Below are 17,643 nucleotides of genomic sequence, written 5' to 3' on the forward strand. Positions count from 1 at the left end.
TTTTGACTGTCTTTTAAACATTGAGATAACAAGGTGTAGAATATGAGATCACAGAGAGGAGTCAAATATTTGGGCCTCAGTAACTGGACAAATAGATGGTGACGCCATTTCTGTGATGTGGAACACTGGAGGAGTAGCAGGTTGGCTGGGGGAGAATCAAGAGTGCCATTTTGTACATGGCAAGTCGGAGATTCCTATGAAATATCCAAGTGGAGATGTCAAGTAGGCAGTTGAATAATCTAGAGTTTAGATGAGAGGCCAGGGTTAGAATTTTAACCAGCTGCATGGTCTTGGACCAGTGAATTAACCTCTATGTGCATGAGTTACCTCATCAATAAATAGGGGTAATATTTGTTTTGCAAGGTCATGGGATTATCAATAATGTATGTAAAGTGTGAAGCACCATTCCTGGTTCACATAAGTGCTTAATAAATGCTATCCCTCTCATTCTCAGTATTCGCTGCAATAACTGACAGCTAGTTGTTGCTGTTACAGAATATTTATCATTGTTCTCAGCACAGGTTGTATATTAGAATCATCTGGGAAGCTTTTAAAAAATATTGGCCACACCTCAGGCCAATTAAATCACAAACATAGGGGTGGTCATTGGTGGCTCCCCAAGTATGTATACTACCTACAGATAGAGAACAGATAAGCTGGCTTTAAGAAAACACTTCAGATTAGTTCCAGCTCATCTTGAGAGAAACTAACTTCCCCAAATATTCTAAGTGGAAATTTAGGGCTCTTCTACACATCCTTGAGCAAGTTGCTTCCTTTATCCATTGCTTTTTTCCCCACTTAGTATGAAAATAATTTTTGCTCTGAGGACCTAGGAAAAACAGCCATTGTGGAAACCCAGAATATTGTAATTCCAGGATAGATTTTTCTCCTTAGGAAAAGAACTTTTTCTCCTCTCATTTCCCAGGATCTGCATTGTCAGGTTCTGTCTCTGCATTACAACTAATTGATTCAAGAATAACAAGAGTATGAACTTCTCATTTAAATATCTTAGTTAAAAAATAACATAGTTGGAAATTGAAATCTGATGGATCAGGGATGACAGACTCTGGATTGCTAAAGATGAGATTTCATTGAAAAATAGAAATGACCATGGAATGGTCAATAGTGACGGCAGGCCCAGAGGCAATCCACTGCTTGGGGGTCAGGGAATTTGAGGCTTTGCTCTAGTTAATAGTAAAAGGGTGTGTGGCAGACACATGCTTTTTCTGTGGTCCGTTCTCTGTTCAGAAAAGAGATACTGTAATCTAAAGGTGAAGGAACATAGTTTGCAAAGTCAGCTTTTAAGTGTGTGTGTGTGTGTGTGTGTGCACACACACACACACACACATCTCCCTTATCCAGACAATGTGTCTCCCATTAGACTATCATTCCTTTAGCTTAGTATTTTGATCTTTGCTAAAATTCAAGTTCTTCTGCAAAGGGGTCACACTTTAAGCTGTTGTCCATCATTTATACCTCAGTTTGAATATTTCTAATCCTTTTCTAAGAGTCAGGGTGATGGGTAGAAGGCATCTAGTACCTGGTAAGGCAAATAGGGAGAAGGTGGTAGTGCGAGATGGGGGAGTGAAAAATGAGAAGGACTGGAGACAATAAAAGTTGACACACAGCCTTCCCTGATAACAGCCCTGGTAGTCCATATTTACATGTTTTCATTCTCAAAATAAAGAGAAAAATTTAATTTGTTGACTTCTGGCTTAAAAATTGAGACTTTCATATAGGTTAAGGTTAAGAACTGTGATCCCCTGTCTCATATTTCAGAGTGGGAGTAATAAAAATATTATGCCCCTTGAAGTTAGGCTAAAGCATAGGTATCATTTCAAGCAAAATTTGTGTATACTCAGTCCAGTCCTCACATAAGACTTACAATCATCCATAAACTCACATGGGAATAGTGTACTGTTAGAGCGCACAAAAACTAGAGTCAGCCGGCAGGAGTGAGTTCCTATCACCACCACTTACTAGCTGCATGGCCTTGGACAAGTTACTTAACTTCCCTGTGCCTCTGTTTCTGCATTTTTAAAATGGGCTAATGATATAATCTACTTCATAGAGTTGTGAGGATTACATGACTTACATGTAAAATGCTTACAACAGAGCCTGGAACCAAGTATGCACTTGATTAAATGTTAGTTATTGTTTCCTGCACTTAGTTGTGGCTCCATCAAAGTTCCTAGAGCAGTGTTTCTCAACCTCTGCGCTATTGACATTTTGAGCCACATAATTCTTTATTATGGAGTAGGAGGGAGCACTGTCCTGGGCATTTTAGGATGTTTAGCAGTGGCCCTGGCCTCTCTCCACTAGATGCCAGCAGCACACCCCACCCCCACCCAGTTTAACATTAAGAAGCATATCACGATATTGCCAAATATCCCCTGTGGATAAAATTATCCCCTACTGAGAACCACTGGAGTAGAGGATACTGTGCCCCTTCCTTAAATTCCCCAGATTTGAGCAACTGGACCTTAGAAATATTTTCTCAATGAGTTTTGTTGACTCTGGCTTTCAAAGTCATCTAGTCCTGGTGTTACTTTCAAACCATTTGGAAAATTCTTAGCCTGACTGGCAATGGAAGCAGAAGACAAATCAGAATAGTAATCTGACTTTGCCTACCAAGGAGGACACTAGAAAGGTCACTGGAAACTTAGCAGAGTTGTCACCTGAACCTTGGAAAAGCAGACCTGAAACAATTCTCCTCGAGATGAAGGGAAATCTGTTCCTGGGCTTTTGAACGGTTTGAAGATGGTTAGGCAAAGGTATTTGGAATGAATCCTTGATGTGTGAGGACAAAACTCAATGGGTAGACAAAAGGTGACCTCCAACTCCACGGAAGTTATCTAAAACCCAGCCTCCAAAATAACTCAACCAGGAACATTACACACTGATAGAAAAGCTAAGATAGAAAACAGGATTTCTTTCCCCTTCTTGCCCCTGCTTTCACCAATACCACATCACATGGCAGTTGCTGATTGTCTGAAACAAAAGGAAACTGACAAGTAGTACTTGTCTGGCTGTTTAGAAATGTGCAAACAAATGTGAAGGAAAGCAAGACAATTAAATTGGGGGTTTGGTCATGCTTTAGAAATGAAATAATTTCCTGTGTGCCTTACTCCAAGCCAAAATAGAAATCATTTCTTTTGCTTTAGGGGAACAAATTGTAAAATTTAATGATTCTTTTTCCAAAAGCACCTCATTGAAGCTACTGATTTCTTCAAAGTAGATGTGTAAGAAAAACATGTGTTAGATGCATTTGGCAAGCCAGATGTGCTCTTCTTCTGCCCCACATTGTTTTCATCCCTTCATGTGGTGAAATGTAGACACCAGGGGCCTGTGGCAGAGTTATAGGGATACAAGGGCATTCACTTATTCCAGTGCCTTAGCAGGAGGGGATTGGGGTTCATTTACAGTTTACCTTGAATTTAAAAAAAAAAAAAGCTTGGACAAGAAATAAAAAATGTTTCTGGAGGCGTTACTCTCTTTCATCAAAAAAGAATATTGTCAATGTTTAGAGCAGAAGAAGCTGTGATTGAAGGGGAAAGATCTGTATGTGGCCTTGAGTTCAGCAGACATGGATAGGTCAGCTTTGTTTCTCATTAGCTATGTGACCTGGGGTAAGTTACTGGGCCAGTGGCAGCACTTGAATTTCTATACAGGAGGCCTTCAGGGTGGCATTCTGGTTGGAACGTATCTGGAAGCTGTGTTTGCTTGGCAAGTACACAGTTTTTACCAGACTTGTTTATTTGTAGGGACTTTGGGGTGGATTGATAGAAATTAGGGGGTAAGCTAAAGCCCACCATGGTACTTCTTGACACAGCCATTGTACTTACTTCTCTCACCCTTGATTCCCTCACCCATAAAATGGGAATTCATTTTTTCATTCAAAAAAAATATGTATCGAGTGCTACTGGATGCCAGACACTGTTCTAGGTGTTAAGGATTAAGCAGTGAACAAATCCTGCACCTACTTCACAGGGTTGCTTTGGGGTTTAAATGAGAAGATGTATGTAAAATCACCTTGGCAACCAGAAAGCCTTATACAAATGTAAGGTTTATAAAGAAATCTAATTATCTCCTCCTTCTGGGAATGACAAATCCAAGGTCTCTCTGAATAAGGAAAAGGAATACTTGGAAGGTCCTGTGAGATTCAACACTCTTGCCATAAGAATCTCCTAAACCAGTGCCTGAAATTTCCACTGTTAGAGTTGCAACTTGAATTTCTGTAGACCTAAGCCTTATAACCACGTTAAAGAACTTGGGTATGGGCCCACCCCATCCACAATTTACCCCCTCCTCCTCTTCCCCTATTCTGCCTATGGTACTAGGACACATACATTGTCTTCTTCCAATCCCATCAAACATTAGAAGAGGCAAAAATAGAGGAAAAAAGAGGTTAGGAGCTTTCCAGAGGACTAACATCATTAGCTTCCTTTCCTTACACCCTTGTCTTGTAAGGATTACCTATCCATAATCTCAGTATTTGAGAAACTCGAAGAGGTAACATTTTCTCCTGAATGTTATAGAAGGCACTGGGGGCACAACTGGGGTTCTGTAAATGCTCAGTTCAGGCAGACAGAGGCCTGAAGCCACCCTTCTGAATTTATACCAGCCAGCAATACCACCTGAGTCTTTATTAAAAGCAGAAATTTCAAAGGAATCTAAAAGAATCAGAAGTAAAAGCAGATTATAGTTTTTACTTATATTCCTTTAATTAAAGGTATAACCTAGAGAAGATATTGAACAAATTGTTATTAAATAGTCCACAAAAAAATTAGAGAAGGAAAAATGAATGAAGTGAAGGTATGTTTGTTTGACACTCTTGCAATATTCTCCTTCCTTAGTGTCCTGTACACAGAGTTGGCCTTCTCCAGTCCTAAAAGGCACCTTTTACAGCACCAGAAAGCCCACTCTCCTTTTTGGGACATGAAAACTTTTTAATCTAAGGAATCCCCTATTTAAATAAAAATGATCCCTTCCTCAAGGGTAACAGAACCCCTTATATTATTAGTTAACAATTCCGTGAGAACCAAGATTGCTAGTGCCATGAAAGGGGTATAGGATGGTCTCTGAGGGAGGCAGACAGGGAAATAGGGAAAGAAGGGTGGAGACTGAGGATCCAAAGTCAAATCTGGCCTCTCTCTGACATGTAGGTACAGGGCTAATCCTGATGGAAATGAAAAATATAGGCATGGTGACAACAGTGGCCAAATACATAAAGCCAATTCATTCCCCATATTAGCCTCTTTGAAGAACACTGGGGCAGGATGTGCTTAAACCATCTTCATTCTGACCTTTCAAATTACTCTCTCAGAACACACTGTACATATTTAGGGTATATAGATGTCACAAACACCAATACTCTCTTCACAAATTATGTTAATTTGTCTGAACTCCGACAGTAAATTAATACCACAAGGGAATTAACAAATTATGCTTCTGTTGACAATTATGCTCCCAATTTATTGATCTGTTTTGTTACTTCAGTTAATTCTGGACTATCAACATATCAAAAAATGTCTTTGAATCCTGTCAAAATGAAAAATTGTACTTGTGTCTAGATTATGAACAGGGAAGTTCCCAATGACCTTTGTGCTAATGCAACTATATAAAGAATATTGTAGCCAATTCTGGGGGTGACATTTTAAGAGGGACTTCAAAAAATTAAAAAGTACCAAAAGATGGTTACTGGAAAGAGAGGACGACTAGAATTCTGGTCATGCAAGTAACAAATGAAGATCCTTAGAATATTTAGCCTGCCAAAGTAACAAATTAACAGGTGACATGGTGGTGGTGGTCTTCAGGTTGTATATAGTGTGGAAAAGACAGCGTATTTATTCTATGTCACTACAGAAGGCAGAATTAGGACCATTGTGTAGAACTTCAGTTTTTACTTTCATTCATTCCACATACACATAATGAGAGCTTACTACATGCCAGGCATTATACTAGACACTGGTGATGCAGACACAAATCAGACATGATCCTTATTCTCAAGGAACTGAGGTCTGCTGGGGAAGACCATTGCAAAGCAAAGGAAACTGTGCTACCTATAGTGAAGAAGTGGATGCAGAAAGGAGGGACTGTCCAATTCAAGTAGAAGGCAGGAGTAGAATTGGAGAGGAGGAGAAAGGGATTCACGAAGGATATCAACTCAACAAAAAGAAATTTTATTAACTTCAGTCATGAAATCAGCTACCTCATGAGCCTCCTTCCTAATTCCTATCATGAGTCAATCAGTACCTCATTGCTAGAGGCATATGACCAGAGAAACCATGCTGCATTGTGATAGAAGCTGAATGAGATATTTTGTTTTGCTTTGCTTTTAATAATAGCTACCATTTATTGAATGCTATATGGCAGGTGCTTTCCATAGATTTTCTTAAGCAATTCTTTTTTATTGTGGTATCATGTATATAACATAAAATTTAGCATTTTAACCATTTTAAGTGTACAATTCAGTAGCATTAATTACATTCACAATGTTGTACAATTGAATGAGATAGTTTTCAAAGTCTCTTCTAGCTCTAAAATTCTATTTTTTCTGCTGATTCTAGTTCTATTAACCAAATGGATATTCTAAGTCTTAGGAAAGCAGAAAATTTCATTCTCCAGGTCTCCCTAATAGCAGTGTTCTGGTTAATGAGGATTGTAATGTATGAACCTCAACTAAACTACAAAACAGAAATTTAAAAGAAAAATTTGCCATCCTACCTATTTTTCTTCTCCCAACAACTTTTTTAAATTCCACATCAAATGATAATGATTTTTGTTGGTGTCAGACCATGGGCATTCACCAGTGATGTGTCTGGAGACCCAAATATGTAAATAATTCTTGAGCATATGATTTCCCCTATAGAATGAAGTAATAATTCTGTAAATACAGAACTGAGGTCATTTATAATGCTATTAAAATAAATTCTGCAACTAAAACAAATGACTCTTTACTACAAAAACGAGTAATGTTTTTAAGCAATTCCTGTGTGCCAGGCACTGTTCTAAGTGAGACGCAAGTATTAACTCATTTAATTTCTCCCAATAAACCTTTGAGGTAGGTGCTTTAAAAAACTCATCCTCATTTTACAGATAAGGAAACTGAAATACAGAGAGGTTAGATATTTATGCAGCTGGCAAGTGGGATTAAAACCCAGGCAGTCTGACTCCATACTCTTAACCACTGCACTATACAGTTACCTTGAACTTACCTGGAAATACAGAGGAACATTTTTTTTTTTGTCACTAGAGAGCCACTGTGTGCACAAGAACTAAGAGCGACCAACAACATCACTGTAAAGAGATAACAAGGTCTGAGTGGTGTGCTCAATGTATTCACTCAAGTAACGTGCTTCCATGTCCCAGCCTTACAGGGCTCAAGATCCAAAATTTTGCCTCAACAAGCAGACAAATTTCTCCATATCATCAACCTTCATAATTTATTACAAATAGTTGAAACAGTAACTGTCAAATCCATGAGTACTAAAGCTCTACCTTATCTGTTGTTTTGGGTGTATCTGTTCCTCCTCCTTCATGTATTTCTCCTTTGGATTTCATTTGGTAATTATCTAGCAGTGCTATAAGAATTTCTCATGGCCTCTCTGCATTACCATTATTTGTTCCTTCTTGGGTACGAAATGGTGCTCTGTGGAATGAAATAAATAAATGGTTGTGGGTTGGAGAAAAATGAACTTGCACATCCTGTCCATAAGTTTTAAAATTTTTCCCAGATGATTGAGCTAAGATTCAATCACCTTTATTGCCCTCAGTATTTCAGCCAAAATAAGACAGACTGCAAAAAAATGCTAGTGATTTTTTTCTTCTTTTTAGTCTGAATTTTATACTGTCACTTAAATACCAATTAGGAAGATAAATGTTTCAGCTTAATTTTTCTCATTATGAGCCATTTCTTTTTCCCCCTTCCAACTGCCTTCAGAATTCAGTCATCAACCAGGGGCCAATCATTTCTGCCATTAAGTAACTTTTCATTTACTGCATTTATTAATATCTACTGCATGTACACTACACACATTTAAAGTACCCATGTCAAGCACTTGCCTTTTATTCTCTTAGAAATGCAGCATTACGTAAAGGAATAAACCTTTTAACCTGTATCAGCAATCAAAGAGCTCAAGTAAATGATGACATAAATGAGTCCAAATTATAGGACACTTGGATCTGAATTCATAGACCCTTTTGCCCTCAGCTTATAATAAATTTATCTTTGGAAGCAATGGCCTATTTGCAAATAGTATAAGAGACAAATTGGTCTGAGTCCGCCCCCCTACCTTGTACACTCAGGTCTGACTGGGCCAAGATGAAGAACACAAAATACCTCTTCCTAATTACACTAAAAGTCATGCTTACATTTTTGTCTATAATGCCAACATGTTGGAATGGGCTTAAGAGTGCTTCAGTAGGAGATTGGATAGATGAAATATAGTATATCCATAGATTGAAATAATATGCACCCTTAACAAAGGAGCTGTGTTTATTCTAGTAATGTTTAAAGAGATGCAAGGGAATAATAAATCCAAATTCAATATAGTGGTGTGGTATATTTCAGTGAACAATGAGTAGCCCATTGTGACTGTATCATAGGAATGTAGCCAAGATCATAAACACTCTTGAATATCATACATAAGACTTTAGATTTTGTCTTTTAGGTATTAGGGAACCATAAGAGGATTTTAAAGAAGGAAGTAACTTTTTTATCTGATTTTCATTTTGGAAGGATCACTGGAGGATAAATAAAAGAGAGATGAAGCAGGGAGACAAGTGAGAAGGCAATATAGTCCAGACAAAAAGAAAATGATGGGAGCCTGACCAAGGCAACAGTAATGAGAAGAGAAAGGAGATGAAAGGACAAATTCTATAGGCATTTCTAAGTTAGAATAAGCATGGCATAATGAAGGGCTGACAGAGAAGTAAAAACCAAAGTTTCTAGCTTGAATGTTAGGTGGTTATTGATAGAATTTAGAAAGAGAGATAGGCTTTACAAGGAAGGTAATATGTTTGCTTTGGGAATGTTTAATTTGAAAGTATCCATAGAACCATCAGGTGGTGATGTCCATCAACAAGGTTTGTTGGCTACCTCCCCAAAACATATCTTAAATCCAACCTCTTCTCTCCACCTCCATTGCTCCCACCCTAGTCCAAACTACATCATCTTTCCTCTGGACTATTAGAATAGCCTCCTAACTAACCTCCTTGCTTCCACACTCGCCCTCCTTATAGACTATTCTCTATATAGCAACCAGAGTAATCCTTTAAAAATTTAAATCAGATCTCATCACACCCCTACTCAAAATATTCCAATAGCTTCCCATCCCATGTAGAATAAATTTAAAGGTTTTTTTTTTTGCCATGACCTACAGTATCTGGCCTCTGGTTACCCTTTTAAGCTCATTTCCTACCACTCATTCTCCCCTTAGCTCACTCTGCTTTAGCCATACTGCTTTTTTTTTTTTTTTGCTGTTATTCATGCAAACTAAGTATGTCCTCATCTCAGTAAGCAACTGTAGTGACTTGGTGAGGGTCGCATTACCATGAACAGCATATTTAATTACCATGGTGTTAGCTCTGGGAATTCCAGCCCTGTTGAATTATTTGGGCAGGCCCAAGCACCCAAGATGAGCAACTAAATTAATAATTTAAAAAAAGCTGGGGTGGGGGTCAGGAAGTCCCATAAAAGAACATTTGAAAACATGGTATATGCTTATGGTTTATACCATGATATTTCACATCTGTTCAAATATCATCTTAGAATTTTTCTCTAGGGTTTTCATTGCTAAGGACCTAGCTCCTCAACTCAATTCGAAGCTTCTGGGGCATTGAGATCATACTTCCTTTATATTTCACAGAATGCCTAACACAAAGCTGGAGACATGCTAAGCATTTAGTACATATTCTAAGGACCACCTGAATTGAGACGAAATTTAATGGGATTAAATTCAAAATCCTGCAGGTAAAGATTAAGGAGACCTGGTTGGTAGAAGAACTAACAGTTTTGCTTTGGACTCATCCTGAGTTGAGGGAGGAACTCTACTTACACATACTCCCAGTAGAGTGTTTAATATATAGTGTGTGCTCGATAAATATTTGTTGAAAGAACAGATGGATGACTAAATTCATTAGTGAAAACTCAAGCAGCATTGATAGAAGAAAAATGCTCCAATAACAAGAAGCAAACAGGTTTTTTTTTTCATTCTGCCCTGGTCATATATCTGGAGCGCCATGTTTATTTCTGGACACTCCAATTTAAGAAAGACATTACCAACTAGAATGTGTCTATGGGAGAAAAACCAATATTGTGAGGGTTCTTAAAACCATATTAGACACTGGTGAAGTTTAGCCTGATGACAGATGAGGGTGGGGACAACAATAAAAGCATTGCAATATTCAAGGGATCATCACGAAGAAGCAAGAACAGAACTGCTTTAAATAGCACTGAAGGGTGGGAGTTACAGAGAAACAAAGTTCGGCTCAGGATAAGGAAGTATTTTCTTACAATAACTGAAGTCCCGTGCTGGAGTGGACTGCCTAAAATGGTTGTACACTCCCTTCCATTGACTTTTTCAGGAAGGTACTGTTTAATAGCACAGCAGGATATTGTAGGGGAGATTACTGGGTTGAGAGGAATATTGAACTAAGAAAAGTTTTGCAAACTGGGTTGCAACCCATTAGTGGGATGATAAAATCCATTTAATGGGTCATGACCAATATTTTTAAAAGAGAATTAAAACAGAATAGAAGCTATCAGAGACCATCACACATAGCAAGGGTAAGTATGGCTTTGAGAAACCTCTTTTTCAGAAATATGTTTACATAACGTGTGTATGCGTCTACTGGGTAGCAGTGTGGCATTATTTTTCTTACTGTGGGTTGCAATCAAAAATGTTTGAGAATCACTGCACTAAGGCCTCTTCCAGTTTAAAAATCTGACAGGTCTAAGAATTATCTCTTTGTTGCAGAGGTCCAAAATTGCTGTCTATGAGAAAATGTGGTCTTACATGAAATCAGCAGAGCCATCTGTTTTTACCAAAACAACAGCAGATGGAGTGGCCCGAGTGCGGAAGTCCAAAGGAAAGTTCGCCTTCCTGCTGGAGTCAACCATGAATGAGTACATTGAGCAGAGAAAACCGTGTGATACCATGAAAGTTGGTGGAAATCTGGATTCCAAAGGCTATGGTGTGGCAACCCCTAAAGGCTCAGCATTAAGGTGGGTGGAATAATATAACAATATCTGTGTTGTTATAGTATTCCACCTACCCTGATGCATTTTGTTGTCATTTACTTTCTTGTGGATTTTGAGGTAACTTTTAAAAGTTTAAAATCTACAATTATTCCATGGAGTTAAATAAGACGGTAAATTATGGTTTCATCTATTTTATGCATCCATTTTTTTAATGTTCTCTCTCTGTGTTGTCCTTTCTGACTGTTTGTTGCTGTTTTAATTTTACAGTTCAACGGCTTTTTCAATTTAAGTGGTAAAAGCCAAGTTATGGTGCCATATGTGACGGATGTTAATTGCATGGATGTGGTGCTGTTACTTTTTTTCTCAAAGATAGTTTCCCCATCCCGCACACTTCAGTTTTGAGCAAATGTTATCCTATATGCCACCTTCTAATATTTAACCCTGTATTTGCTGTACAGACATTTTTATAGCTCCACGTTCTGTGAAATTTAGCCAATTTGTCCTCTTGTGCTCCTTTTTTATACGTTAACGATTTCCTAAGCATTTGTGCATTTTCTTACAAGTTATGTTTTATCGTTTCAAGAAATGCTGTTAACCTGGCAGTATTAAAACTGAATGAGCAAGGCCTCTTGGACAAATTGAAAAACAAATGGTGGTACGACAAAGGAGAGTGCGGCAGCGGGGGCGGTGACTCCAAGGTCAGCCTCAATGTCACCACAACCGGGTACCCTTAGTGACGAGTAATCGGCAAGACTGTTATCTTATTATTGAGGAGAGAGCACGACAAGACTCACACTTTAAGTGTAATGACCAGGTTATTCCCCTGCCTGGCAGCTTTGGGAACCAGAAAGACTTCAGGGTACTGCCCACATTTTTGATCTAACTTGGGTTCCTTCTTAAACTCCCAGACAGATGCTCCCCGTCCACACCCCTTCCTTCTCCTCACACACCAGACTGGTTGCCTTATGAAGGCCATGATGTGAGTTTCAATACCCTAGGCTTTCAAGAGCCCAAGGCTTTCCTGTGAGACTGCCCCCACCTGCCTCAGTCGAGTGGTGTGAGGAGTCAGATCCATCTATTGAAAAGTCGGATTACAGCTTTGTTTTTTTCTAGGACATGTGGTTGCTTAAAGAGGTTGGTTGATGGATTAGAGTTGGCTTCTTCAATCATGTGTATGAATGATGAGATGTTGCTCTCTATATGTGATGGTCCATTTCAAAGCAGGCCCCATTTAACTTGAAAGCCAAAAAAAACATAAGCTTGGTTTCAAGTTAAATGGGGTCTTTCTTCAATAGACCACCCATACAGATTTTGCAAAAACATTTTGTATATTTAAATAAGTGCGTCGTCTAACTGTGGTACTATGTGTGTATGAATCCTTGATTTGGCTTCTCCTTAGCCATGTTCTTGGTTCAGGTAGGTCTAATTGTTATCCAGGCTGCCATCATGAGAAACCCCATCTTACTTGGCATTCCTTTGACTCCATAATGTTCTTCAGGGCTAGAAAGAATGAATAGCCATCATCCAAGCAACAAGAGATAGGGATAAGCTCAGAAGCCATGATACCAAGTGATGGAAAGACCATTGGGTAAGTACAGGAGAGGACATGAAAACAGAATCCTCCATGGCCCAAGAGGCATGAGAACTATATTGAAGTATGTAAGATTGACTATTGTACAACCAAGATACCATGGGCATCTTAAGGTGAAGAACAGTGTTTCCTAACCACAGACCAACAGACAGGCAAGTTGAAACATTTCTCCTTCAGAAACAATGGTTGTACTTCTGCTCCTCTCATTCCCTCTCCATTCCTCAGGAACCTGATGAAAAAGTTAACTTGCCAGTCTGCAGTATATATGAGTTTGGAAACACTGATCCAGGGCACTTTCAAATTAAAAATTTGAAAGCAACTTTCTTCAACACATCATCTTGCCAGGCGTTGGTGATGTATTTTATTATAAAACCTTGATTAACCAGAACTCATCTTACCAGTACCCCAACTAACTGAATTGCCCCCTCTCACAGCACTCCACTTTGATGAGAAAGCAGCAATAGTACCCAAAAGAAGACCATAAAGAATTTACTTTTTAAAAATTACTTGCCAAGAAATGACCTGGGGTTAGATCACATTCAGCTCTGCCTCCTATACATTCTTCACCTGGATTGACCCTCAGACTTTAGAGGCTACATCCCTGAGGAAAGAAAGTGGATACAAGCATTTTTAGGAAAAAAAATGTATTTGCCACAAATGAAATAAAATGAATATTACCACTGAAAATTCCATTCATCCCCTATGGATTCCAATTAATCAAGGTTTTACTATGTGTCAAAAAGCAATAACTTCCTTTCTCACCAGTGTGAACTGATGACATTGACAGTTTAACCAAGCTTTTGGCTCATTTAGGTTTTACAATGGCTAACCTGATGCCCAAAGTATTTAGCACCTTCTTCCTGGTCTTATTCTCATGTAATTAGCAGGCCATGGAGAAACTAATTGTATCATTCAACTGAGTTACCAAGTCAAAGTTGAGCTGGATTGGACACACTACTCTCAGGGCTTCTTCATTCACATGCAACATGTTTAAAAAGGAACCATAGACTGTATCAAGATGACTAAATCATGATGCCAAGGGCCCAGAAGTTTTCAAATAACCATATGTTTGATGTTTCATAAACAAGCACAGAAACTGCACATATTTGGCCAAATTTTTACTTTTCACCCAGATGTTTTGGTATCATGAAGACCCCCAAAACTTTAGACGACCTATTTGCTAATTACAACCAGTTATCAAGTTTTTTTTCCCTCAGTTGGTAATGCTGCAAAGCTATTTATCAAGTAATTTTATTGCCAGACCACCATTTCCAGATTATTTGATTTTTGGTATACAAATAGAAAAATATTTCAGATCCTAAATGTTTCCAACTTCCTTGACCATAGCGCTACCTATCAGGCATCTTTCGAATCAATTTTCTTGGCCATTCCTCCAGCCAACCTTTTGAAATAAGTCAACCCCTTTCTCAACTATGGATAATTTTATGATCCGTGCTGCATATCCAATTCTGCTTATTCAATTTCTGGATTACCAAGGAGCTTACCTTTATCTTCTTCCTTCTTGCGACCTGCTGTTTTCTGAGACTGAGCAAGAGAAAGGGCAAGAGATGTACTTGAATCTGTTTTGCCACTGTTTGGTGGTGATGATGCTTAAAACAAATCAATGGGGAAGGAGGTAGAAATGGCAGTGAAACCTCATCAATTTGGAGTCTTCTAATTGATAATTTGTGATAAATTGGACCGGGACCAGTCTACAGTTTAACTTTATATTATCAGGGATGGGGACAAGAGAAGTTTGCTAAGCAAATGAGAGTTTATTTATACTAAATTGCCAGGTGAATTTTTCCTTAAGAGAACAAACCTTATTCAAATGTTAGAAGCATTTATTAGATATAATCATATTCATTACAAATTGATCTCCTAAAGTAGTTCTCTTGAGGACCTCCACGAAGGCAGCATTTTATAGTCAATTTGAATTACAAAATAGAATTAAAATAATATAACTGTCATTATTCAAGCCCATTTTGTAATTCAGGTCTTTCCATACTCACTCAGACAATCTTTCTCTTCTGTTAGTCCAAAATCAGTGAAGTTTTACTGTATTAGTGAAATGGCTTGGGGATTATACTTCTTTACTATATCCCATCCCCAATTAACTTGACAATTGACTGTTGAATACACATTTCACAGAGAAAGTGAAACCCAGTGATGGTGATTACTTTTAGAAGGTCACACAGCTAATGCTGTCACAAATCTCTGCTGACTTTCAGGGTCACCTCTTGTGATAATATCACAGAAGGTAATTTATCATATCGAGCCATCCAGTGAGCAATGTGAATCTGATTGCATGTGATATGTTTCCGTAGGAATCAGCATCATTCTCAACCACCTTGGTTACAAGGCAAATGGCTTATTTAAGCCATCCCAGCCCTCAGTACTGATTACTAAAAATGACAACAATCACGAAGCCTGACATGTATGCATGCTTCTACTTTTTCAAAAGAGCTTTTACACATATTATCTCTGAAACCAGGAAAGGGAAAAATACCTGTATTATTTATCTCTCTGTATCTTTCCTCAACCTTTAAATAATGATAAATGGGCAATTATGCTAAATTGTTGACGCCCCCCTCAATCCCCACATACAAAATTACATATTCTGAAAAATTCCTATTCTGTGGAAAGAACCAGCAAATTTTCAGGCTGTTTTAAATGTGCACATGCTTAAACTTATGAAATAGATACTTGTTTTATTTTTGGAATGTAAGGAATTAAGAAAAGGTCAATCACTGAGGCAGCCCCTGACCCAGACCTAAAGGCTAGAACCAAAATACTATTTGGTTTTATGGATTTCCTAAACCTAGGCTAACTGGGCCTAAACAGAGCAGAGTTGATTCTTCCTTGATGGATTATAAATGCACAGGCAAGGATCGTGGAAATTAGAACTGTGGTTTGGGACTTTTTAACTTGCAAGCTCCAAATGACCCTTTTGTGTTAGTGCTTTATTAAAATGTGTGTGTAAATGTGGTAATTAAGAGCCAGTAGGTTGTTTCAGCGATAAACCCAGATCACCAGGGGTTTCTGACACAGCCAGTGAAAATCTGTTACTGTAAATCACAGCAGAATGGAGATTTAGCTCCTGAATTACCATATAGATGCATCAGTCTCTCTCCACAGCTGTCAGTTGCTTCAAATTTTCATTCTCTTGATCCCCATCCCCATGCACCCTGCTTCATTCCCTTAATCTTAGGTTAAGGGCACCAGCTTGGCTTTCCCACCTAGCATTACCTCGGGATAATGCTAGTTAGTTGTTTATGACTGGGATGACTTGACATTGAAAGGTATTACAAAACCTCTCCTACCTCACCCTAGAATTGTACTTAGGTTTAATTCTATCCAGGGATTTAACCAGACATCCAGTGCTTATGTTTTCCAAGTTGAAAATCAGAACACATAATCTGACCAGTAAGATGTGTGCTTTGAGGAACATTGGAACAGAATGTTTTAAAAAGGACCATTCTGAACCCCCTGATTGCAATGAAAGTTCTATGATATGCACTTTAATTTGTAAGGCATATGGGGAATTGAGAGATGAGGATAGGATACACAGTTTAACCTCCTTTATTTAGATAAATGGTAGGCTGATCATTATGATTTATAGAATGTTGACAGAAAATGCAATTTTAGTATCTTCAAAAATATATAGGGACTAGAATAAACTAACCAATGTTATTCTAAGAAATACTGAGGAAAATTGTTTTAATAGAGTTAAAAATGGCTTGCAATTAAAATTGTTTTTCTTTTTACATGGGTGCCTTTTAAGTATCTAAAAAATTTTTTTTCTTAAGAAATTCAAACATGTTCCTCCTCCCTATAACTGGCAATCTTTTTTTGTTGTTGTTGTTCTAAAATCCATGTATTTGCTTAGCAACTCTTCCATCCAAAGAGAGTAAAAAGTTACACTTCAGGACAGTCCCTTTCCAAACTCCCTTAGCTTCCTATTGGTGGTATATAGATGAATGAGGTTATAATGCATTTCCCATATGTATAAATGAAACCTTTAGTTTGTATTATTTCTTCTTCTTCCACGTATGTCTACAATTCTCCTCTCCTATGCCACCATCTCTTAAACACTTCTCATCCACTCCCAGAGTTTTTTGACATTCTTGGGCCTTGGGTAACGGATATGAATCTGCATCTGCCTTTTACCTGCAACAAGATGGAACTTTTATTGGCAGGAGCCACTCCTAAAGGTAGACATTTTGGATACCCAGGCTTGAAATGGATCCCAATGACTCTTTATTGACACTGTTATGTGTGTAGGCAAGAATCATTACAGATTGATGGCACTCCCTGGGTCTTAACAGAAGTTCCTATGAATCCCCAAGACTCTGGTTTGGGATCAAGGAGTAGGGTGAGTATGCTATACTCTTCATTGGTTTGCATGTCTCTGTGCTGATACTGCCTTCTGGAAGTGTGAAGAACCTGACACTTTTATTTCCTGGTAGTGACTAAATTTGCTCCTTGGACTTACTCAGGTCTTCCTCCCAAGAGCAAACCCTCTCTTTCTCTCAAGTGGCTGCTTCAAGCAATGGACCCTTTTGCCTTAAGAATTAAACCAGTCCAGTGGCTGCCAAAACCACTGATTCTGTCAGATGGTTTTAAAGAATAAATTTTACCACTGGAAAAAAAAATTGTAATCTGAAAAGAAAGCTTTTTTAAAAGTATTCCATTCTAGTGATTTTTGAAGTTCCTGTGTGGCCTTAACATGGTTTCTATGATTAGGACATGATTATTTGCCTTTGATGTTATCCTGATAACTTGAATGTGTTTCTTATTGACAAATAATGACCAAATGTCCAACACCAGAGCTACAGAAAGAGCAGCA

At 38.2% G+C, this 17,643-nt stretch overlaps 1 protein-coding gene across 1 annotated transcript in view; it reads left to right on the plus strand.

The window, feature by feature from the left end:
- The window catches only part of LOC119522392 (glutamate receptor 3), a 348,722-nt gene that overhangs the window by 314,207 nt on the left and 16,872 nt on the right, over positions 1 to 17,643 (plus strand). Inside the window, exons 8-9 of the mRNA XM_037820898.1 lie at positions 10,980 to 11,227; positions 11,787 to 11,901. Coding sequence (XP_037676826.1) covers positions 10,980 to 11,227; positions 11,787 to 11,901 — 363 coding nt within the window. The remainder of the gene's footprint in view (positions 1 to 10,979; positions 11,228 to 11,786; positions 11,902 to 17,643) is intronic.

Source organism: Choloepus didactylus, chromosome X (assembly GCF_015220235.1).
Source record: "Choloepus didactylus isolate mChoDid1 chromosome X, mChoDid1.pri, whole genome shotgun sequence".
Taxonomy (NCBI): domain Eukaryota; kingdom Metazoa; phylum Chordata; class Mammalia; order Pilosa; family Megalonychidae; genus Choloepus; species Choloepus didactylus.